General features: G+C 31.5%; 2 protein-coding genes across 2 annotated transcripts; one reads left to right on the top strand and one right to left on the bottom strand.

The window, feature by feature from the left end:
• The first annotated feature begins 414 nt into the window (after positions 1–414).
• Positions 415–6,101, top strand: PKP-BETA1 (plastidic pyruvate kinase beta subunit 1). The gene is made up of 12 exons (XM_090316300.1): positions 415–951; positions 1,411–1,698; positions 2,313–2,478; positions 2,903–3,037; positions 3,158–3,268; positions 3,368–3,456; positions 3,543–3,605; positions 3,711–3,886; positions 4,378–4,480; positions 4,621–4,769; positions 5,286–5,394; positions 5,686–6,101. Exons 1-12 carry the CDS (start codon positions 727–729, stop codon positions 5,791–5,793), a joined length of 1,722 nt encoding a protein of 573 aa, XP_090172426.1. The 5' UTR covers positions 415–726; the 3' UTR covers positions 5,794–6,101.
• A 6,581-nt stretch (positions 6,102–12,682) lies between these two features.
• LOC120067517 (hevamine-A) lies at positions 12,683–13,839 on the bottom strand. The gene has a single exon (XM_039019068.2). The coding sequence runs from the start codon at positions 13,810–13,812 to the stop codon at positions 12,907–12,909; it is 906 nt and encodes a 301-aa protein (XP_038874996.1). The 5' UTR covers positions 13,813–13,839; the 3' UTR covers positions 12,683–12,906.
• Positions 13,840–26,375: the final 12,536 nt, after the last annotated feature.

Here is a 26,375-nt window from a genome sequence, read left to right on the forward strand (position 1 = left end):
AGTGGCAAATCCTAAATAAATAAATATATATAGACACATATACATTTGTTAGCGGAAATGATATATCTAAATTAAGTTTAATTATTACATTGGCAAAACATTCTAAGTCACACGTTAAAAACTCAATTAAAAAGTGTTGAGTAATGAAAATTTATTGTCATTCTCCTTTCTACCTTAATAATCAATTCAGGTTACTTTTCAAATGATAATCATGGAGTGGGGGTTAAAAATATGTTATTCACAAAAAAAAAAGAAAAAAAAAAGAAAAAAAGAAAAAAAACATTTTAGAAATTAAATTTAATGCAAAATTTCGTTATATATTGGGCCTTGAAAAAAGGGGAAAAGGGTCGTGGTCAGGCCCAAATGTAGGCCCATCAATTCGACTATTTGAAGCATGTGTCATCACAGAAAGGCGAGTTGAGTACACGTGCTGACAAGCGCCCCCAAATATTATTTGTAAAATGTTAGTTCTTGTTCTTTAAAGAGCCAAACCGCCGCTTTGAACGAAGAAGCCCAACCACGCTGCCAGCTTCCCCAATTTCTTCGATACAACCGAAGCTCTCACTTACTCTCACATTGTCATTGGTAAATTCGCCTTAGGATTGTGGCGAAATTTTCTACGTTCGACTCATCAACCATTTCTCCGTTCATTTCTCTCTCCGTTAAATCTCTCCTCCGGACCCTTCTCCTTTAGTTTCTCTCTCTGTTTTTGCTTCTCTTCGTAAAATGTCACAGGTGGTTGCTACCAGGTCGATTAACAGCACATTCCTGTGCCCTAGTTCGGGATCTGTGCAAGAACGAGTAGACAGGGCTCGGTTGTTTGGTATTGGCTCTAAAGTGTTTGCGCATGAGAAGAAGAGTTGGAATTTTGTTTACAGGAGAAGTCTAATCACATCCAAAAGAGCTGCTCAAGCTGAAGTTGTTCCGGTATCACCTGAGGATGTTCAGAAGGTTTGTGATCTTCTAGTTTGTTAATTTGTTTTTTAAAAGGAAAATATTTTTTATTTGCTTGTTACGAAAAAGATTTTGAGGAAAAATGGGGAGATGGAGTGGGGAGATTTGAATATTGAAAAGACGTGGCTTAAAAGATTACGTAGTTGTTTGGAAGGTACGTTGCATTCAGGAAGCAAAATGGTGTAGTGTTTTTGTATAGCAACGAGTTGTATGGATCCATAATTTCGCATAGCTCTTGCATTTAGTTGCGTTGAGTTTTTGTTTAGCTGAAAATTTAGTATTCCTGTTGCTGTCTCTGAGAAAGTAAAGATACAAGAACTGGTTTTTCTTTAATCTCTGAATTAGGAACATGCACGTGTCTACACACACATACACACATTCATACGGTTGCTCGAGAAGCATCTTCTAGTCTTCTAATTTTCACGTGTTAATACCATTCTGAATCTTGCTTATCAGGCAGATGAGCAATTTGAACATATACGAGCAGTTCAACAGCTTGGGGATACACCGGTTGGTATGTGGTCGAAGCCAACAGTTAGACGTAAGACAAAGATCGTGTGCACGATTGGACCTTCGACTAACACGAAGGAAATGATTTGGAAATTGGCTGAGGCTGGAATGAATGTTGCTCGATTGAATATGTCTCATGGAGATCATGCATCTCATCAGAAAGTTATAGATTTAGTCAGGGAATACAATGCCCAATCACAAGACAACTGCATTGCAATAATGCTCGACACCAAGGCAAGTTCGTTTTCATATTTCTGCATGTTCAATACATTCATTTCATTAACCTAGCAACAAATGTTTTCCCAGATAACTATTTAATTTTGCTGGAAATCACAAATACTGTATTTCCTTTATCTTTACCCTGCCAGTGAATAATAGTATAATGGTGTACAACTGAAGTTGCAAGAATTTTCTAAAAACAAGTCTGCAGTTTGGACACTACCATGGGTTCTTAATTATATTTCCTAAGTATTGTTTCATTCTGATATGTACCTTCCTTGTTCTTGTGCCTTGTGCCATTTTGATATGTACCTTGTTCTTGTACCTTGTGCTTTAACTTTCTTTTTTACTATTTTTTTTATTATTATTTTTAATTATTGTTTTTTATTTTGAAATTCAGGCCATTCCAAAAATACAAATTAAGTTTGTTAACTGATGAGATGCTATTGTGAAATGTCATTGAAAAACTTCTGTTTTTATTTACATTTTTTTCTCTTTTAAGGTTTATAGTTTTTCTTGTGCTCAGTTGTGTCTTCTAGATTTTTTTTTACTTGATGTAACTACTGAGCGACTTCAGTCCTGTTTAATTTTTTAAAATAAAACTTTAACTATTTATTTCATTTTGTCAGGGTCCCGAGGTTAGGAGTGGTGACCTACCACAACCAATATTGTTAGAAAGTGGACAGGAATTCACTTTTACCATACGGAGAGGTGTTAGCACTGCAGATTCTGTCAGTGTGAACTATGATGATTTTGTTAATGATGTTGAAGTTGGGGACATGCTTCTTGTTGATGGTATGCTGGTTTTTTCTAACATATTTGTTTTCCTTTTTTATGTACATTTCTTTTGCTACTAGTGTGAAACTTTGTTTAGATAGATTACTGGGTTACATTCCATGTGGTAAAGTCTTGGCTTTGAAGCATAGGAATATTGTGTTATATGAGAATGAGAGTCAAGTGTGCGTCAGTTCTCTTTTTCTTTACTTTTTTGATACATTTATGTTGCTTCTGTTTTCTCACGGTGCATGCTAATGCCTTTTTTTTTTTTCCCCTTTTTTGATCTCAAATGTGTTGTAAACTTGCCTTCCTATTTTAAAATAATGATTGATGTTCATTCATCTTACAGACTCACATCACAATGCTATTACTAGTTGAAATTATATAAAAATAAAAAACCTTTTCATGATCAACTCGCTCATTGTGCAAACATTGATTATAGGTGGAATGATGTCGTTGATGGTGAAGTCTAAGACAGAAGATTCTGTCAAGTGTGAAGTTATTGATGGAGGAGAGCTCAAGTCCAGGCGTCATTTAAATGTTCGAGGGAAAAGTGCTACGCTGCCTTCAATTACTGGTTGGACTTTGAATTAGCATATCCTACAGATTTCACCTTTTAATGAAGTTTCCAGTTTTCTTTTTTCTTTTTTCTTTTTTTGCCTGTGACTCAATGAATATATTGTACTGCTTCTTGCAGAGAAGGATTGGGATGATATTAAATTTGGAGTTGACAACAAAGTTGATTTTTACGCTGTCTCTTTCGTCAAAGATGCGCAAGTAGTTCATGAGTTGAAGAAATATCTCAAGAGTAAATAGCTTCAGATCTTTATGTTTGTGCTTATAAAGTCAATTTGGATGCTGCATTCTTGTTAGTCTGCTAAACTTATTAACTTCTCTGACTCTGCAGGCTGTGATGCTGATATTCATGTGATTGTAAAAATAGAAAGTGCAGACTCCATACCGAATTTGCATTCAATTATTACAGCTTCGGATGGGGTAATTATTTGATTTTTTTTCAATTTTGTTGATAGTTTGGGGCTTGGTTGCTAATTGAAGGACAAATTCATTTCTTACTATTTTAGGCAATGGTTGCCAGAGGCGATCTTGGTGCAGAACTCCCTATTGAAGAGGTTCCACTTCTGCAGGTAGTTAAATTTCCCAATAAAAGAAAAAGCAGCGATATTTACAGTAGAAGGGATGTTTAGTGTTTCATATGTCAGACTTTCTAAACATACTTGATCGGTATGAAGGAGGAGATAATCAACCTTTGTCGAAGCATGGGGAAGGCTGTCATTGTGGCTACTAACATGCTTGAGAGTATGATTGTTCATCCAACACCAACCAGAGCAGAAGTATCTGACATTGCTATTGCAGTTAGAGAGGGTGCTGATGCAATCATGTTGTCTGGAGAAACTGCTCATGGAAAGTGAGTTCTCTCTTTAGTTCCTTAGTATGCTATTAGTTAACCTGTGATTTGCTCATACATTTGGGGCCCATTATATCGCTTTTGAACTCTTTAGTTCCTGAAGATGCTATTTAGCCTTATGCTGTCTGGCTGAATGAAATTGTTTCTTATCCAAGAAATTTCAGGGAGTTTTGGTCCAGATTATGTTGTTTCTTTAGATCTTGCGATGGTTTTCAAGACTAAGTGTTCTGTGGTGGATTCAGCAGAATGATATGATTCTGCAAGTCAAAAATTCATATCGATTAATTAATTTGACCTGACCAGCTAGAATGCATGATGTGCAGATATTGAGCGTATTGCTTACAATTCCCAAAATAAAAAAGAAATAAATGAATTTTGAATAAATAAACACACTTCAACTGGCTTCTTTTGTTGTTTTGGTGTCTATTTGATGAGTTCACATAAATAAAGTATTTTCATTCATTTGATCAACCGGTTATGCCAATTTCCAGATTCCCATTAAAAGCTGTGAAAGTAATGCATACAGTTGCTTTACGGACTGAAGCAACTATAGAAGGTGGTCGAATGCCATTGAATCTCGGTCAAACATTCAAGGTTATTCAAAAATTAGTAAATTTATGTTACTTTGATATGAACATGATTTCTTTAATAAGAACATCATTTCTCCCGCTTCTGTTCTTTTATTATTTCATTTTTCATCATGATACTGACTTGGTAACTTTGCTTCTAAGTAGAACCATATGAGCGAGATGTTTGCTTATCATGCAACAATGATGTCCAACACTCTTGGAACCTCAATAGTCGTCTTCACTAGAACTGGTTTCATGGCTATCCTCCTCAGCCATTATCGACCATCTGGCACAACATTTGCCTTTACAAATGAGTGAGTTGCTTGTGTTCTTGAGAACCAGTTATATGCTATGTGACTTAGATATGTTTTCATTCAAGATTCTGATTTTTCCTTTCGTTGCTTTTGTTTTTGTCTGACAGAACCTTAACTACTTATGCTTATCAAACTGCTTCATTAGTCATTTGTTTCCTTTTTCTTTCCTTGATGTTTTGTGTTAGTACTAAACGATTTTGATCATTCCTTTCACTGTACTCAAAGTACGCGTGTGCTCTTGTGGGTCTGATGAAGTAAACAGCACACACAATTATACAAACAGTCAAGTTCATTGTTGATGAAAATGTTTGCAATTTCAGTATTAATCCACTGAGGTTGTTTAAGCTACTACCCTTAGGATCTAAAAAAAGGGCCAGTATCATGGATGAAAATGTTTTCTTTCCTGTATGCGCTCAATTGAGTTATTCTTATTCATGAAATTGAAATGTACCATTTAGTCAGATACTAGGATTTCAGCTGTGATAGTTTCCTTAAATACCCTACTGTGGCTTGCAGTAAAAGGATACAACAGAGGTTGGCTTTGTATCAAGGAGTGTGCCCCATATACATGCAGTTCTCTGATGATGCTGAGCAGACCTTTACTGATGCCTTATCTATGCTGCAGGTATTGGCCTATCCGCCAATTTTGTTTAATTTTTTTTTTCTACAGAAACCTTTTAATGGCTTCTCAATATAACGCACGTTGGTAGTGATTCGAAAAGAGTTAAAAATAACTTTTGTCATTTTCAAAATTATTTTGAAACATGACTTCATGACTTCATTCAAACCAACATTGATGAGAAGAAAGGGTAAAATTAAATATTAAATTAATTTCGAGTGATTAAAGACATATTTTTTAGTCATTTTGAAAACATGCATGGGAATGTCTCTGACTCATCGAGTTTGTCGTGTACAGAGACAAGGAATGGTGAAGGAAGGAGAAGAGGTAGCACTCCTTCAGAGTGGCAGACAACCCATTTGGCGGTTCCCATCTACTCACAATATTCAAGTCCGTAAAGTGTAGAGTAAGAGAGCCAAGAAACGTGAAAAACGCCACTTAACTATTCTGTCTTTGATTATTTTTACATTTCTCCCCCTCAGTATGTGAACCTCAACATTTCCTTATTCATTTTCATCTACGAATACGAGATGTGCTCTAGCTTGTTTTCTGGGTTATGTAGCCTAGCTTAGCCCTGATAAAAATTTTGGCTTACGTAGCTCCCAATCTCTTTTTATCGATAATTTTCATGTAATTGAAGTGCAGCCTCCGACTCTGAACTCGACCTCATTATTTTCTGTCAATTCAATTCAGGGCTTAGGCTTATCATACTATATTATTTTCTGATTTGTTTGTGCTGCTACAGAATCTAGTTGATCTTTAGAAATTCTTATCTGAAAGAAAATGCTAGTTTGGTAATGGGTTTGATCTTTGGTGGAGCATTAGATTAAGGTAGTCAGTTCAGGGGTTGATTTAGATTGGATTAAGCTTCTTTCTGATTTAGAATATTGAGTTCAGGATATTCTCCATTTTAGTAGAGAAGAACCTTTCGGAAAAAGTTCAAAAACTGACTTTTTACTTGTCTCTTTTCTCCCGATTATTCTTCACTGGTACATTTTCTTGCAAATCTCTTTATGCACACTAGTCTCGAACTTCTTTCGACGTTTATAATTATTCTCATTAGCATCTTTTTGCACCTAGTTTTTCCTAATTGCATCCTTACATTGTACCTTTAAATGCTTTCCGTTGAACATTTGTAGAATATCTCACTTCAGCTACTTGAGCATGGCTCAATGGTTAAGGCGTCAATTATGATTTTAAACATCAATGATATGAGAAAAAAAAAAAAATCAAGTACTTGAAGAGTGCAACGGATATGAAAAATATAATATAATAATATTTTTATATAATAATGATAAATAAATAAGAACTAAAATTATGAAATAATATAACTAAAGCATAAAATAATCAAGATCATAAAATTGGATGATATGGAAATGGGTGGAAGAGGAATTCTCATAAATGGAGGCGTGTTCTTAAGATCCATCAAATGTCAGTATTTATAGACAAAGTGACAAGATGTGGATTTGCATGGACATTAAGTATGAATAATTATATGGCACATGAATAACATGAATGGTGATACACGGTTTTTGGGACACCAAGCAATGTGCATCTATTTTCTTTTATAATATTCATAATACTCCCTTTCAGATGTTTATATATATATATATATATATGTCTTGTTAAAACCTTACTAGGAAAAACCTAATGGAAAAAATCCCAAGAAAAAGAGTACATATTTCATATAATACATACTCCTAAAAAATATAATATATTTACTCCATTCATGAAAATATTAGTTAAGATCTCTGAGTCGCTGCATTCTAATATTGTGCACCAATGTTTCAGTTGGTAATGCCATTGTAAATAAGTTTTACTATTTCTTTATCTCACTATATTTAAAATTAAATTTGAAATTTCACTTCATAATCATTTTAATTATTTGAATGTTGAATTAAGTTCTTCAATGTGTATATCATTTTAAGATCCACCAAAGACTATTATTTATAGGCAATTTGGCAAGTAAGGTGTGGACTTACATGGACACCAAGCATGAATTACTACAAGGTACATGGACAACATGAATGACTACATATGACCTTTGGGACACTAAGCAATGAACATCTATTTTTTTATTATAATATTCATAAAACTCCCCATTAGATGCCCACATATATATATGAAATATGCCTCGTTAACATCTTACTAGGAAAAACCCAATGGAAAAAAACCCTAGTGAAGGAAAAAGGGTACATATTTCATATAATACATACTCCTAAAAGAATACAATATATTTACTCTCACTCATGAAAACATCACGTAAGATCTCTAAGTCGCCGCATTCTAATGTTGTGCACCAATTTTTTAAAAGTTGCGGTTGATAATGCCTTTGTAAATAAGTCTGTCAGGTTATCCTTCGAACAAGTTTATTGTACAGTGATGTCTCCATTTTCTTCAAGATCATGAGTGAAGAAAAGCTTCGATGAAATATGTTTTGTTCTATCTTCTTTAATATATCCTCCTTTGATTTGGGCTATGCAAGCTGTGTTGTCTTCGTTTAATATTGCTGGAAGATTTTTAGAAGACAAGCCACATGTTTCACGAATGTATTGAGTCATTGACCTTAGCTATAAACATTCTTGACTAGCCTCGTGAATTGCAAGAATTTCAGCATGATTTGAGGAAGTGACCATTATAGTCTATTTCATCGATCGCCATAATATAGCAGTTCCTCCACATGTGAACAGATAACTTGTTTGAGATCTAGTTTTGTGTGGATAAGATAAATATCCAAAATCTGCATAACTAACTAGATCAAAATTTGATTTATTTGAATAAAACAAACACATATCAATTGTTCCTCGGAGATAACGGAGTATATGCTTAATTTCGTTCCAATGTCTTTTTGTAGGAGAAGAACTATATCTAGCTAATAATCTACTGAAAATGCAATATCTGGTCATGTATTATTAGCAAGATACATTAGTGCATCAATTGTACTAAGATATGGTACTTCAGGACCAAGAAGTTCTTCATTATCTTCTTGAAGTCGAAATATATATTTCTTTATATCCAATGAACGAACTTCCACTAAAATATTTAATGGATGTGCTTTGTCCATATAAAATCTTTTCAAAATTTTTTCTGTATAAGTTGATTGATGAATAGATATTTCATCTGCTAAATGCTCAATTAGCAAACCAAGGAAAAATTCTGTTTTTCTGAGATCTTTCATTTCAAGTTTTTTCTTAAGATATTCTATTGCCTTTGAAAGCTCTTCAGGAGTTCTAATTATATTCAAGTGATCAACATATATAGTTATAATAGCAAATCCTGATTGTGATTTCTTTATAAAAACACATGGACATATTGAATTATTTTGATATCCTTTTTTCAATAAATATCTACTTAGGCGATTGTACCACATCCGTCCTGATTGTTTCAATCCATATAGTGATTTATGTAACTTTATTGAATACCATTCCTGGGAATTTGATTTTTATGTTTCAGATATCTTAAATCCTTCTGATATTTTCATATAAATATAATTATCAAGAGATTCATATAAATATGTCATGACTACATCCATAAGATGCATATTCAGACTTTTATACACAGTCAGGTCAATTAAATATCTTAATGTAATTGCATCCACCACAGAAGAATATGTTTTCTCAAAATCAATACTAGGTCTTTGTGAAAAACCTTGTGCAACTAGTCTTACTTTATATCTCGTGACCTCATTATTTTCATTTCTTTTCCTCACAAATGCAACTAGTCTTACTTTATATCTCGTGACCTCATTATTTTCATTTCTTTTCCTCACAAATACCCATTTGTATCCCACAGGTTTAACACCTTCTGGTGTTTGGACTACTGGTTTAAATACCTGACGTTATGAAAGTAAGTTGAATTCTACCTCGATTGATTCTTTCCATTGAACCCAATATTTTCTATGTCAGCATTCTTCAACAAATTTTGGTTCAGGATCCCCATTTTCAAATATAATATCAAGAGCAATATTATACGCAAAAATCTTGTCATTAATTACATTAGTTTGATTCCATTTGTTTTTCTTGTCATGACATAGTTTATTGAAATCTCATTATTATCTTTAGGTATTTTACCTTCCTCACTAGTCATGTCGATGATTTCTTTATGGGAATTTACATCCTCAACCAAGTCTTTTCCACTATTAATTATTTCACCTTCCTCACTAGTCATGTCGATGATTTCATAAGTAATGGTGTTGCAATTAATTGCAAATGTTTTATAAATGATTATGCTAAACCATTTTGTGTATGAACATGAGCTACATGATGTTCAACACTTATTCTAATTGACATATAATAATTATCAAAAGCTTGGGATGTAAATTCACCAACATTATCAAGACGAATGATCTTAATTATATAATCAGGAAATTGTGCTCTTAACTTAATTATTTGAGCAAGTAATCTCGCAAATGCAAGATTTTGACTTGATAATAAGCACACATGTGACCATTTGCTAGATGTATCTATTAATACCATAAAATATCTAAATGGTTCACTTGGTGGGTTGATGGGTTCACATATATAACCATGAATTCGTTCTAAAAATGCAAGTGATTCAGTCCCCAACTTTAGCTGGTAATGGTCTAATTATCAATTTTCCTTGAGAGCAAGCATCACATGATAATTCATTAGATTGAAGAATCTTCAGGTTCTTCAACGGGTGTCCATTTGAATTCTCAATAATTCTCCTCATCATTATAGATCCTGGATGACCCAATCGGTCATGCCAAATTGTAGATATGTCTAGATTCATGAACTTCAGGTTCATTGTTGCATATGTTTCAATTACTCGTATATGAGTATAATACAATCCAGAAGATAAAGCACGTAACACTTCGAAGATACTTTTTTCATTTGAGACAGTGGATATGATATATATATTTCATATTATTCTTACTATCAGTTTCAATATGATAACCATTGCAACGTATATCTTTAAAACTTAGAAGATTTCTCTTTGATTGACTAGAGAACAATGCATTGTCAATTGTAAATTTTGTTCCTCTAGGAAAAATAATATTTGCTTTTCCAAAACCTTCGATCAAGTTTGCAGAACCCGATATTGTATTTACTTTTGCTTTCAGCATTGTCAATTTGGAAAAGTATTTTTTATTTGTAAGTATTGTATGTGTAGTTGCACTGTCTGCCAGACATAGATCTTCTTTGCTCATTTTTGAAACACCCAACATACGAAAATGATCAATATTTCTTCATTAAAAGAAAATAATTACAATAAGAAAAACAACACTTAAATTATACAAAAATTACTAAAAAAACATGAATATAGATAAAAGAAAACAACAACATTAAGTCTAGATATTCTCAAAGTAAAAAAAAAAAAAAAAATACTTGATATGCCACCAACTATGCCAATATTCTCTTCAGAAGATTCAAAGAAGTCCGCCACATCCAAATTTGTCATATGGGATGGGTCAAATATGTTATTATCCTGGTATGCAAATTTTTTTTTCCACATTTTTCTCTTTTTCCTTCAGGGAGGCTTGATAGAGGTCAACTAAGTGTTTTGATGTACGACAGGTACGCGACCAATGCCCAGTCATTCCGCATCAGAAGCATTTATTTTCAACACTCTTTGAATTTTATCTTATGGAGCTTTTCCTTTGTAATCATTATTTTGTGTGGTTCTTTTGAAATTTAAATGATTAAAACGATCACCACAAAAATAATAATTATTTCTTTCTCTGCCACAACGATCTCGACTGCTACCACGATTATTATTAAAATTCACAGCATTTACTTTAGGGAATGGTGTTGTTCCGGCTGGTCAAGATTCATGATTTTTCATCAATAACTTGTTATTTTATTCGGCCACAAGAAGACATGAAATTAATTCAGAATACTGTTTAAAACATGTCTCTCGATATTGTTGCTGCAGGAGCATATTCGAGACATGAAAATGTAGAAAATGTCTTCCCTAACATATCGACATCAATAATTTTCTCTCTGCATAACAACAATTTTGAATTGATTTTAAATAATCTGCAGTTATAATCACTTACTGATTTGAAATCTTGTAGCCTCTTGTGCATCCACTCATAACGAGCTTTAGGAAGAATAACTGTTTTTTTTTTTTTTTTTTTTTTTATGATCATACCTCTCTTTTAAATTTTTTTACAAGGGTCTTTTATTGTAAGATACTCCATTTTCAACCCCTCGTAGATATGATGACGAAGGAAAATCATAGCTTTTGCTTTGTCCCGACTGTGTCATATTTTTTTCTTTAATAGTCTCCCCAAGATTCATAGCATGCAGGTAGATTTCGGCATCAAGTACCCATGACAAATAATTATTGCCGTTAATATCAAGGACAGAAAATTCTAATTTTGTGAGATTTGTCTTGACGGCACTATCATAAAATATTGTACTTATGTTAGAAATTTAATAGATATTGAATATACAAAATATTAATTATAATGAAGAGGGAAAAACTGATATACCTTTAGGACCTACCTTTAGCGAGGAAAACGACAAGAGCTCGTGCTGATAACGTGTTATGAAAATTGAGGGGCGCAACGGGAATACGGATATGAAAAAATATAATATAATAATAATAATAAATAAATAAAAACTAAAATTATAAAATAAAATAACTAAAACATAAAATAATAAAAATCATGAAATTGGATAATATGGAAATTGGTGGGAGTGAAATTCTTACCAATGTAGGTGTGTTCTTAAGATCCACTAAATGCCACTATTTGTAGGCAAAGTGATAAGTAGGATGTGGATTTACATGGATACCAAGCATGAATAATTACATGGCACATGGATAATTTGAATGATGAAACATGGCCTTCGGGACACTAAGCAATGTACATCTATTTTCTATTATAATATTCATAATAGTACTAACTTTGTATCAACTCCTATTATTCAATATTTAACTTGAATGATTTATTAATTTATTATTTATTTATTTAGTTGACGTCACATAATTCCTAAATGCTAATATTGTGGCAAATAATGAAGCGAGGTCACATGGAAAAGTTTATATATTATCGTACTCTAACTCTCATTTTTGCTTACTATGAATGATATATAAAATTTCAGCCAACCGCTTTAAAAGTTTCATTATCTTTTTCTTTTTCTCCTGATTCTTATTTTCTTTTGATGGTAGTATTTGAAATGGACTGAATTAGCATGATGTTTGCCCGTCATCTATAGCATGGTTTTCAGTTTGATCTTCGAATGATGTGATTTTATTTAATAAATTAACATCCAACTCTGATCTTCAACGCTTCCAATTTATTTTTGTTCCAATTGTGCCAAAAAAAGAAAACAAACAACATTTATTTTATTACCAACTCCATTGGAGGATTATTACAATAAGGGCACATTACATATATAGGGACACTTGGAAATACAAGCATCTTTCATGGAAAGAGACGAACATATAATCCAGACAACCACATACATAATTTATTTAGTAGACTCTATATTATATCCAAACTCATAAGTAGCTTCACGTTTCATGTATATATATATATATACACATATATTAGACACTTTTGATAATTGCAGTACTATATCCAGTCTGTTTGTCCCAATATCGTGACCACAACATTACTCCTCCATACCTTGGCGACCTCTTTATTTTTGGAAGAATTTGCGAAGTCAACACACGAGGTGGAATGTATCCACTTCCTGCAGCTCCTCTTGCTGCTGGCAAGCCAAGGAAGATCTTCCCCGATCCCCTCACCGACGATGTCCAACGGTTCCATGACGATATGAGCTTGTTGATGTTGCCAGCTTCGTACTGGCATGGGCCATTGTTGTAGAACTGAACCCAAACGTAGTCAAAAAGGCCTGTGTCGAGGGCTTTGCCAAGAAATTTATCTGGGAATGGACATTGAGGAGCAGCTGATAAGTAAACTCGTTTGTTTGGCTTGCTGAAGCCCTTCAGGTACCTTGCAAGGTATTGCCAGTTTGCAGTGGAACCGAGTTCGATGTCGAAGTCTATTCCATCCAACACCGCATCACCCAGCGGGCGAGCTGATGATCGGCCACCAAGGTAGTTGTTGTAGAGATACGTTGCGAATCTTTTGGCATCAGCAGGTGAAGCTAGGGAATAGCTTCCAATGCCACCTCCAATGGAGAGAAGAATTTTGATCCCTTTGCTTTGACAAAACTTTATGTTTCGGCTGGCTACCTTGCAGCCGCCATTCGCAGGGTTGCAATGTCCGGAGAGGTTGATCGACGGTGTGCGGCCGTTGCCGAACTTGTTGAGAAAAGCAAGCATAACATACTTGTATCTTCCTGTGGCGCATGCTTCTCTTAGAGTTCCTTCTGCACCACTTTGGCCCCAGTAGATGGCAATGCTGCCTCCATAGGAGGTTGAGACATGAGCCAAGAGAAGGAGAGATAGAACTGGAACAAGGCAGCTAATTTGCAAACTTGTAGCCATTTTTGTTTTGATAGATTTTATCCTTTGCTTGCTTGCTTTTTATAGGGTTTAGAAAGCTTGTGTTTGAAAATTTCCACCATGAAACTGATATAAAAAAGTAAAGAAATGTGTTGCAGATTATGATTTTTATATCATTATTGTAACATTGCTTATACTTAAAGTCTTTGACATGGACAGAAGGTGTCATTAGTTTAATTACTATTTAGGCTTAAAGATAAGAACATAAACATAATTTAGAATATGAGAGTTGAATTTTAAGCGGTTGACCTCATAAATTAAATTTAGGACTAATGCAATGGGCAGGCCCTCAACATGTTTACGCTATGATACATATTAAAAAAAAAAAAATTAATAGGTTTTCCAGCTATTTGAATAAAGTAATTATAGAAATTAAAACCCAATGTATACTAATTTTCTATAGAATAACATCATTTATCATCCAAAGAGAAAATCCATCTTTTTTTTTCCTAGTATCATGAAATTCAATATATAGATAACAAATGCACACTAGAGAAACATATACTTAAGGATATAAAGATTTCACTTGGAAAATTCTTTTAGATTAAAGGGAAAAAAAGTTGCATATGCAATGAAAATGTAATACAAAAACTTCAAAGAAAGAAAGGAAAAAAAGAAAAAAGAATAAAGAATAAACAAATATATCTCTACCATTATTAGATAATTCAAACTTTCTGCATTTAAAAATTAAGTTGAACTAAATCCTTTACAAGCTTCCTATTTCCAATGTTACCTTAATACGTGTTGGAGCCTATATTTTTTTTATATATCATTATTAATTATTTGACAGTTGTTTATCAATAAAAAAACAATTAATTAAATAAAATTACCACTTAAGTTAAGGTACATGTTAAGGTGTATTATTATTAATTATTTGACCGTTGTTTATTTTTTTTTAAGTTTTAAGGGCATTTTTGATATTTTGGGAAGTTGAAGGGTATTTTTGATATTTTGAAAAGTTTAAGAGCATTTTTGAAAAAAAAAAAACACTAACGGTCTCCATCTAAAACTAACAGTAAAGTTGTTTTTTTTTTTTTTAACTATCTTTTTTAAAGTTCAAAGGTATTTTTTTTTCAACCTTTTGAAAGTTCAAGAATATTTTTATACAAAGTACAAAGTTTAAAGAAATTTTTTTTTAATAATTTAACCTAAAAAAATTCTCAGTGAATTAAATGGGGGAAAAATCTATTCCCTGCATCCCGTTCCGTTTGTCTTTTTAAATTTATTATTATTATAATTATATATTTTTATAAATATGTTAAATTAGGTGTAATGTAGATGTCCACTGTTAGTATCCATTAGCATGTGTCACTTATCCATTACCCATGTGTGTTGTGCATTTATCTTAAGAGTACACACTATTGGTGCAATATAATTCACCTCATCCATTATCCCATGTGTTGTCCATGTGTCTCAAGATTACATACTATTAGTGTTCATGTAATCCACTTTCTACTTGCCAAATTACGTATAAATAGTGGCATTTGATGTGTTTTGAAAGACACATATTGGTGATCAATACAAAAAGATTGGAAAAAGTAGAGAAATCCACCCTTTGTTATTTTATTTATTTTGTATATTTATATATTATATTTATTTTATTTATATTAGTATTATATTATATTTTCTCCATATCTATGTTATCGTTGTGCATTGTTGTGCTCCTCAAATTCACAATATATATAAAATTTTAATTTCAAAATTTATTATTTAATGACCAATAGAAAATGGGCATGTTTGAAATATATGCATGGTTGAACATTTAGTTCTATACATATAAGTAATTTGATAGGTAATTATTTAGTTCCACCGGTAGGTATAAGTAATTTTTATTTAAATTAAAATCCTTTATGTGAAATTAACTATTTAAATAATGAATTTTTTTGGTAGAAAATTAACTATATAACTAACATTTTCAATAGAATTTATTTAATTTAGCTGATTTTTGAAAAACATATACCTTTTTGATCCCTTAGTTTTAGGTTTAGCTTTCATTTGGTTCCAAGGCCTCGTAATATTACACTTTTAGTTATTAAGTTTTGAGTACAATTTCAATCTACTCCTTAGATTTTGAAATATTACAAATTTATATCCTTAAAGTTTGAATTTTGTCAATTTGGTCCCTAGCTGGGTTTCAAGTTTTAACTTCGATTTTTCACTAAATACTCACTCTCCATCTTTATTTTTTATTTCTATTAATTAGTTTTTTATAAAATCAAGAGAATTATAATTAGTTAAGTCTCACTATTAATTAATAGACTTTAACACCAAGGATTGAAGTGAGTATTTAGTATAAAAAAATCTAGGATGAAAGTGTAAAATTTTAAAACCTAGTGACCGAATGGAAATTAGCCGCAAAAACATTGGAACCAAAAATTTATCTTCCCCTTGATTTGTTTTCTTAAAAAACTAAATGGTGGATAATTGATCGACCAATTGTGTATGAATGATATTCTAATATTTTAAGTGATCTAGTACAAGTATATACTGCAGTAATAAACTTAGGAGCATTCCGAGTATTGTATTCCAAGAGTCTAGAGTGCCTTAATTTATGAAATAACAACAATAACAATGCAAGTCGATGGTAACAAGTGAAAATAAGTGAGATTTTGGTTGATGTTGAATTTAAAAGTAAACAGTAGATGACAATAGAGATTTACAGTAAGGTTAATTTTTTTAACTCTCTTTTTGAAAGTTCAAGGATATTTTTCAACATTTTGAAAGTTCAAGGATATTTTTATACAAAGTGCAAAGTTACACTTTTCCCCCCTCTAATTTAGCACCCCAACATAATTTTTAGTAAATTAAAGAGGGAATATAAAAAATTAAAAAAAATAAGGAAAACTATCTACACAAAATACCAAAATTATAATCTTCTTTGATAGAGACTGATAGAAATCTATCAGTGTCTATCAGTAATAAAAACTGATAGAAGTCTATTACTAATAGGCGCTCATAGAAGTCTATCAGTGTTTTTTTTTTCTATTTCTGTAAATAGTTTGACATTTTTTCTATCTGTAAAATTTTTCTTAAATTATATGGGGAAAAAATCTAGGGACAATTGCAACTTTAATAAAAAAAATTGAAAACTAGGCACTTGTCCCTAGGTTTTTCTTTTTCTTTTTTTTTGCAAACATGTCAAAAAAAAACTTCCGCTTGAAAATTTGATAGCTATTTGATTTCTATTTAATAGCTATGTGATTGCTATGTTTTCATACCTGCAATTACAAAAAAGTTGAAGTCATGGTTTTGGTTTCTTAAAATATATTTGACATACAATGTAGTTTCCAAAAATCTATTCCCTGTATCCTGTCCCATTTGTCTTTTTTAATTTTTTATTATTATTATTATTTATAAAATTCTAATTTCAAACTTTAATATTTAATGACCAATAGATGATGGATATGTTTGAAATATATGCATGGTCGAACATTTAGATTTAAGTTCATAGGTAATGATTTAGTTCTACTAGTAGATTTAAGTGATTTTTTTATTTAAATTCAAATACTTTATGTGAAAATTAACCACCGAAAATTTTTGGTAGAAAATTAACTATATAATTGACATTTGCATTAGAATTTATTTAATTTAATTGATCTTTGTAGAAAAAAAAATTTGTTTGGTCCGTTGGTTTTGCATTTAGCTTTCTTATGTTCCTAAGTACCCTAATGTTACACTTTTAGTCTTTAAATTTTGAGTTCGATTTCAGTTTACTCTTTAGATTTCAAAATGTTACAAAATTATACCCTTAAAGTTTGAGTTTTGTTTCAATTTGGTCCCTAGCTAGATTTCAAAATATACACTTTTTAACTTTGATTTTTGACTAAAAACTCATTCTTATCTTTAATGTTAATGTGTATTAATTAGTTTTATAAAATTAAGAGAATTATAATTAATTAAGTTTTACTATTTCTTTATCTCACTATATTTAAAATTAAATTTGAAATTTCACTTCATAATTATTTTAATTATTTGAATGTTGAATTAAGTTCTTCAATGTGTATATCATTTTAAGATCCACCAAAGACCACTATTTATAGGCAATTTGGCAAGTAGGGTGTGGACTTACATGGACACCAAGCATGAATTACTACAAGGTACATGGACAACATGAATGGCTACACATGACCTTTGGGACACTTAGCAATGAACATCTATTTTTTTATCATAATATTCATAAAACTCCCCCTTAGATGCCCACATATATATATGAAATATGTCTCGTTGACATCTTACTAAGAAAACCCAATGGAAAAAAACCATAGTGAAGGAAAAAGAGTATATATTTCATATAATACATACTCCTAAAAGAATACAATATATTTACTCTCACTCATGAAAACATCACGTAAGATCTTTAAGTCGCCGCATTCCAATGTTATGCACCAATTTTTTAAAAGTTGCGGTTGATAATGCCTTTGTAAATAAGTCTGTCAGGTTATCCTTCAAACAAGTTTATTGTACAGTGATGTCTCCATTTTCTTCAAGATCATGAGTGAAGAAAAGCTTCGATGAAATATGTTTTGTTCTATCTCCTTTAATATATCCTCTTTTGAATTGGGCTATGCAAGCTGTGTTGTCTTCGTATAATATTGTTGGAAGATTTTTATTAGAAGACAAACCACATGTTTCACGAATGTATTGAGTCATTGACCTTAGCCATAAACATTCTTGACTAGCCTCGTGAATTGCAAGAATTTCAGCATGATTTGAGGAAGTGACCATTATAGTCTATTTCATCGATCGCCATAATATAGCAGTTCCTCCACATGTGAACAGTTAACCTGTTTGAGATCTAGCTTTGTGTGGATAAGATAAATATCCAAAATCTGTATAACTAACTAGATCAAAATTTGATTTATTTGAATAAAACAAACACATATCAATTGTTCCTCGGAGATAACGGAGTATATGCTTAATTCCGTTCCAATGTCTTTTTGTAGGAGAAGAACTATATCTAGCTAATAATCTACTGAAAATGCAATATCTGGTCATGTATTATTAGCAAGATACATTAGTGTATCAATTGTATTAAGATATGGTACTTCAGGACCAAAAAGTTCTTCATTATCTTCTTGAAGTCGAAATATATATTTCTTTATATCCAATGAACGAACTTCCACTAAAATATTTAATGGATGTGCTTTGTCCATATAAAATCTTTTCAAAATTTTTCCTGTATAAGTTGATTGATGAATAGATATTCCATCTGCTAAATGCTTAATTAGCAAACCAAGGAAAATTTTTGTTTTTTTGAGATCTTTCATTTCAAGTTTTTTCTTAAGATATTCTATTGCCTTTGAAAACTCTTCAGGAGTTCCAATTATATTCAAGTGATCAACATATATAGTTATAATAGCAAATCTTTTTTCAATAAATATTTACTTAGGTGATTGTACCACATCTGTTCTGATTGTTTCAATCCATATAGTGATTTATGTAACTTTATTGAATACCATTCCCGGGAATTTGATTTATATATTTTAGGTACCTTAAATCCTTCTGATATTTTCATATAAATATAATTATCAAGAGATTCATATAAATATGCCATGACTACATCCATAAGATGCATATTCAGACTTTTATATACAGTCAGGTTAATTAAATATCTTAATGTAATTGCATCCACCAACGGAGAATATGTCTCCTCAAAATCAATACTAGGTCTTTGTGAAAAACCTTGTGCAACTAGTCTTACTTTATATCTCGTGACCTCATTATTTTCATTTCTTTTCCTCACAAATACCCATTTGTATCCCACAGGTTTAACACCTTCTGGTGTTTGGGCTATTGGTCTAAAAACCTGACGTTATGAAAGTGAGTTTAATTCTACATGATTCTTTCCATTGAACCCAATATTTTCTACGTCAGCATTCTTCAACAAATTTTAGTTCAGGATCCTCATTTTCAAATATAATATCAAGAGTACATTATACGCAAAAATCTTGTCATTAATTACATTAGTTCGATTCCATTTTTTTTCTATCATGACATAGTTTATTGAAATTTCATTATTATCTTTAGGTATTTCACCTTCCTCACTAATCATGTCGAGGATTTTTTTATGGGTATTTACATCCTCAACCAAGTCTTTTCCACTATTAATTATTTTTTTGTTTTCGAAGATTTTTATCTTTGGAATCCACTGGTCTATCACGCTTCTGGTGTGTTCCAGACTCATTAGTGACAACTTGTTGTATTGGGATATTAATTTTTGATCGAATATTTGTAGCTGGTATATGTGACTTATTTACTTTATTTGCATATATAAATGCATCTGGTAATTGATTTTCTATATTTTGCAAATGAATTATTTTATGAACTTCAAGTTCACATTGATCTGTATGGGGATTTAAATGAGATAATAACGATGCATTCTATGTAATTTCTTTTTCCAACTTCTTAATTCCTCCCCCTAATGTTGGAATATTTGTCTCATTAAAATGACAATCAACAAATCATGCCGTAAATATCATTCGTCAGGGGCTCAAGATATTTAATAACTGATGGAGAATCATATCCAACATATATTCCTATCCTCCTTTGAGGACCCATCTTAGTGCGTTGTGGTGGAGCAATTGAAACATATACTGCACATCCAAAAATTCTCATATAGGAAATATTTGGCTCATGACCATAAGCTAATTGTAATGGCGAGTACTTACGATAAGCTATTGACCTAATGCATACAAGTGACGCTACATGCAAAATAGCATGTCCCCATACAGATGAAGGAAGCTTAACTCTCATAAGTAATGGTTTGTAATTAATTGCAAACATTTTATAAATGATTCTGCTAAACCATTTTGTTTATGAACATGAGCTACATGATATTCAACACTTATCCCAATCGATATACAATAATTATCAAAAGCTTGGGATGTAAATTCACTAGCATTATCAAGACGAATGATCTTAATTGTATAATCAGGAAATTGTGCTCTTAACTTAATTATTTGATCAAGTAATCTTGCAAATGCAAGATTTTGACTTGATAATAAGCACACGTGTGACCATCTACTGGATGCATCTATTAATACCATAAAATATCTAAATGGTCCACTTGGTGGATTGATGGGTCCATATATATCACCATGAATTCATTCTAAAAATGCAAGTGATTCAGTCCCCAACTTTAGCTGGTGATGGTCTAATTATCAATTTTCCTTGAGAGCAAGCATCACATGATAATTCATTAGATTGAAGAATCTTCAGGTTCTTCAATGGGTGTCTATTTGAATTCTCAATAATTCTCCTCATCATTATAGATCCTGGATGACCCAATCGGTCATGCCAAATTGTAGATATTTCTAGATTCATGAACTTCAGATTCATTGTTGCATATGTTTCAATTACTCGTATATGAGTATAATACAATCCAGAAGATAAAGCACGTAACACTTCGAATATACGTTTTCATTTGAGACAGTGGATATGATATATATATTTCATATTATTCTTACTATCAGTCTCAATATGATAACCATTGCAACGTATATCTTTAAAACTTAGAAGATTTCTCTTTGATTGACTAGAGAACAATGCATTGTCAATTGTAAATTTTATCCCTCTATGCAAAATATTATTTACTTTTTCCAAAACCTTCGATCAAGTTTGCAGAACCTGATATTGTATTTACTTTTGCTTTCAGCATTGTCAATTTGAAAAGTATTTTAATTTGTAAATATTATATGTGTAATTGCATTGTCTGTCAGACATAGATCTTCTTTACTGCTTTTTGAATCACCCAACATACGAAAATGGTCCATGTTGCTTCATTTAAAGAAAATAACTACAATAAAAAAAAATAACACTTAAATTATACAAAAGTTACTAAAAAAACATAAAGATAGGTAAAAGAAAACAATAACACTAAGTCTAGATATTCTCAAAATCAAAATAAACACTTGATGTTCCATCAACTGCGCCAATCTTCTCTTCAGGAGATTCAAAGAAGTACGCCACATCCAAATTTGTCATATGAAATGGGTCAAATATATCATTATCCTGGTATGCAAAATTTGCTTCCACATTTTTCTTTTTTTCCTTCAGGGAGGCTTGATAGAGGTCAACTATGTGTTTTGACGTACGACAGGCACATGACTAATACCCAGTCATTCTGCATCTGAAACATTTATTTTCAACACTTTTTGAACTCTTATCTTGTGGAGCTTTTTCTTTGTGATCATCATTTTATGTGGTTCTTTTGAAATTTGAATGATTAAAACAACCACCAGAAAAATAATTATTTCTTCCTTTGCCACGGTCACTACCTCGACCACGATTATTATTAAAATTCACAACATTCACTTCAGGGAATGGTGTCGTTCCGGTTGGTCGAGATTCATGATTTTTCATCAATAACTCGTTATTTTGTTCGACCACGAGAAGACATGAAATTAATTCAGAATACTGTTTAAAACCTTTCTCTCGATATTGTTGTTGCATGAGCATATTTGAGACATGAAATGTAGAAAATGTCTTCTCTAACATATTGACATCTTTCTCTCCGCATAACAACAATTTTGAACTAATTCTAAATAATGTGGAGTTATAATCACTTACTGATTTGAAACCTTGTAGCCTCAAGTGCATCCACTCATAACGAGTTTTAGGAAGAATAATTGTCTTTCTGATGATCATACCTCTCTTTTAATTTTTTTCACAAGATATGGGGATCTTTTATTATAAGATACTCTATTTTCAATCCCTCGTGGAGATGATAACGAAGAAAAATCATAGCTTTTGTTTTGTCCTGACTAGATGTCGTATTTCCTTCTTTAATAGTCTCCCCAAGATTCATGACATCCAAGTGGATTTCGACACCAAGTATCCATGACAAATAACTATTGTCGTTAATATCAAGGGCGGAAAATTCTAATTTAGTGAGATTTATCATGGTAGTACTACCATAAAATATTATACTTATTTTAAAAACTTAATAGATATTGAATATGTAAAATATCATTAAATTTATTAATTATAACGAATAGAAAAAAATCGACATACCTTTAGGACCTACCTTTAGCGGAAAAAATGACAGGAGCTCGTGTTGATAACTTGTGAAATTAAGGAGCACAATGGAAACACAAATATGGAGAAAATATAATATAATAATAATAAAATATAATTTAAAATAAAAAAAACCAAAATCATAAAATAACTAAAAACATAAAATTGAATAATGGAAAATTTAGTGGAATTTAAAGTGGAACTCCCACAAATGTGTATATCATTTTAAGATCCACCAAAGACCACTACTTATAGGCAAAATGACAAGTAGAATGTGGACTTACATGAACACCAAGCATGAATTACTACAAGGCATATGGACAACACGAACGGTGACACATGACCTTTGAGACACTAAACAATAGACATCTATTTTTTTTATTATAATATTTCTAATAAAATGAAAATTTCGCAGGGATGAAAAAATAAAATGGAGTGCCGAACACAAAAGTTATGGCGCTCCACCCTGTCCTGTAAACATCTTTATTCAAAAACCAGAAAAACGTTTGCTTTGTCTTTGATACGTTTGTACAAATTAAACCTTCTTTTGATTAATATAAATGAATATTATCAATCGAGACGTTACAATTTTTGTTTTCAAGTAATATAGTAACTGACCAATATAATAATAATTCAATGATATATAATCAATGGGCGGTTAATGACAGTCTCTTGCATATTAGAAAAAAGAGAGAAACACCTGATTAAAGAGAGGAAGAGAATGACTGAGAAGTATGTTCCATGTGAGTGTGTGAGCCTAAATTTTTTTAAATGTGTGACCTACCGTACCTTTTAATAACTTATAGCTGAAGGTTTTAAATCTATTTATATATGACTAATAAGTAGATTTAAAATACAGATCCTTTTTAGGTTATTCTTTCTTTTTTTACACAACCATCATGTGTAGAGAATCGTTAGTTACATTGCTATTATTATTATTTGACAATATATGAAGGGAGAATCGAATAACCTTTAATCTTTAATCTTTAAGGTTAGATTGTATAAACACTATGTTCCATGTCTGAAAGAATGAAAAAAAAAATGATCATGGCCTCCAAGCATTATAAAAGAAGCATACGCATTTGGTTTCCAATCACCCCAAGTTATGAACACTTTAAAATTTGGTACATACTAGTTCAGTTGTATGAAGTGGTGTGATATAATTCTTTGAGAGAGTGCTCTTGTAGTTGAGATTTGGGAGAAATTTCTCTGTGATTGTAATAATTTTTCATAGTGAAAATTTTCTAGTACGGGATTCTTTCTCCGGCTTGAAGTTTCTTCACATTAATTCTTGTATATCCAATTTTATTGTTTTGTTTTAATTTTTCCATTATTTTTTTACTTATTCCTGCCATAGCAATAAAAAGATTTTTTTTTTTCAACAAGAATGTGTTACATGTGAGAGTATAGACCATAGAATAGAGTAGAGGAAGAGTAAAAGACATTAGAGAAATGATACAGGGAGGGAGAATACCAAAGGGTAGTTCCATATATTGACAAAACTTCATTACACAATAACAATGAGAGAATGAGAGTGCAATATTAATTTTCCTTTTCTCGGAGAGGCTATTTATAATATGTTTCTCAACATAAATAATTTTGTTTCAGAGGCTATTTCATAATATTGTTAATTCATTCTAACGTGCAAAATTGATAAATCAATTTCCATATTTATATTTTCCAAAAATCTATAACCTTCTCTAACTTTTTCCCATACATTCTCTAATGAAATTTTGATCGAATCATTTTTTTATAACAATTATTTTTCTCAAACTTTATCAAAAAAGATTGATTAAAATATTAGATGTGATTTTAGTAATATAACATTTTAAATAAAGCTTTTTTCAAATATAATAGAAAAGCACAAAAATTTACATAAATAGCAAAAAATGAACCCAGCCCAAATAAAATCAATATAAGTTGACCAAAAGCCCAACCCATGGTAGTGAAATACCAAAAAAAATCCTCAGCCCACACAAAAGTCGGATCACCCCCAACCCACCCACTCGGATTACCCATCCAACCCACGACTAATCGTCTTCCCATGTCTTCTTTCAACGACAATGACTTCTTCTTCATCAAACAATACACGATAACCATCTATCGCTCTCTATCGGCTGCTTCTACGACTTCTCCTTCTCCCGCTGCTTCATCTTCTTCTCTCGCTGCTGCTAATGCTTCTTCTTCATCTTCTTCTTCCTCTGTTGCTAATGCTTCATTTTCTTCTCCCGTTGCTATTGTTGATTCTTCAAGATTACAATCTATCATCAAATCAACTCTTCAAGATTTCTTTCTCTTGTCTTTTCTTTTCATCAACTCTTCTATTTAATCATATTTATTAAACTTTATTAAACCTAATTTTGTGTAAATAGATGGTAAGCACAAAATAAAAAGTGGTCAAAGTTGAATCATCAACAAGCAAAGGAAGCAAAGGAAAAGGGAAAAAAAATAATGAAAGTTAAATCATCAATAAGCAAAGAAAAAGAAAAAAAAATAAAATCTGAGGAGAAAAAGAAGGTAAAACCAAAGTAGTGGTAGAGAGTGATAGTGTTCTATCACTATCTATCACAAATAGACAGTGATAGAACCATTAAACATTGTGTTGGTTATTAATTGTTGTTGATAGATATTGCTAATGGTTTGCACTCTATATTTTTTTGTTCACCAAGGAATAGAAAGTGATAGAACCACTACACGATGTTAATAATGTTGGATTTAGCATGCAATTAGCCGAAGAAATTAGGATCTTAAGCACTCTAATTCCTTCATGCAAGTTCATAAACTAAAAATAGAGTTTTGAATATATACCTTTGAAGAACTCTTCAATCTTCAAATCCCGCTTGAATCTTCACTCCAAATGCTTGTAGACCACCACTTGATCTTCCTTAATATCCTCTAGGACCTTAGATTGGATTGTGAAACCCAAAATGAGTTGGAATTGAAGGGAATATTTGAGAAGAAAGGTTGGTTCTTGGTTCCAAGGTTGAAGAATACTTCTTCGATAAAAAATTTCATAAAATTTTATTTTCATTTTTTTCTTAGCAAATTGGAGTGAGGATTTGTTCAAATGCATCATGTAATACCTTTGCATAACATGATGACACTTCAAACATTTAGGTTGTTTGTTATTAATTATTTCATTACTTTAGTATATAAGTGTTTTGTATGTTTAGTAATGAAATAGAAATTGCATGATGTATGACACTACTTTAGATAATTTTATAAATGTTATAATTTTATTAAGTATGTCAGTCGATGCAATGTATGATTTTAATTTCTTTCATTTATTTTATAATTATTATAATTAAATGAAATTAGAAATTAAAATCAATAATTCAAAATTGCATGCAAACTTAGGTAAAATCATTTTTAATAGTTTTAAAATATGCAAACTTAACTCTTTAACCTAGTTGGACATTCATTAACTATCGGGTCCCTCCACTAAAACCCAGTAGTTGCACTCCCTTCACTGTAGTTATATTTTTGTCCACTCGATATAACCATAATCAGTAAGTCGACTCTTTACAGGT

This window comes from Benincasa hispida, chromosome 1 (genome assembly GCF_027475165.1).
Source record: "Benincasa hispida cultivar pf3 chromosome 1, pf3_genome.v1.1, whole genome shotgun sequence".
Lineage (NCBI taxonomy): Eukaryota > Viridiplantae > Streptophyta > Magnoliopsida > Cucurbitales > Cucurbitaceae > Benincasa > Benincasa hispida.

What these genes read in the sequence shown, in the direction of transcription:
- LOC120067517 (XM_039019068.2), bottom strand. Translation starts at nt 13,812, where the DNA reads ATGGCTACAAGTTTGCAAATTAGCTGCCTTGTTCCAGTTCTATCTCTC.
- PKP-BETA1 (XM_090316300.1), top strand. Translation starts at nt 727, where the DNA reads ATGTCACAGGTGGTTGCTACCAGGTCGATTAACAGCACATTCCTGTGC. An exon ending in CACCTGAGGATGTTCAGAAG is followed by an intron (nt 952 to 1,410) that starts GTTTGTGATCTT and finishes CTTGCTTATCAG; the next exon opens with GCAGATGAGCAATTTGAACA. An exon ending in TTATTACAGCTTCGGATGGG is followed by an intron (nt 3,457 to 3,542) that starts GTAATTATTTGA and finishes TTACTATTTTAG; the next exon opens with GCAATGGTTGCCAGAGGCGA.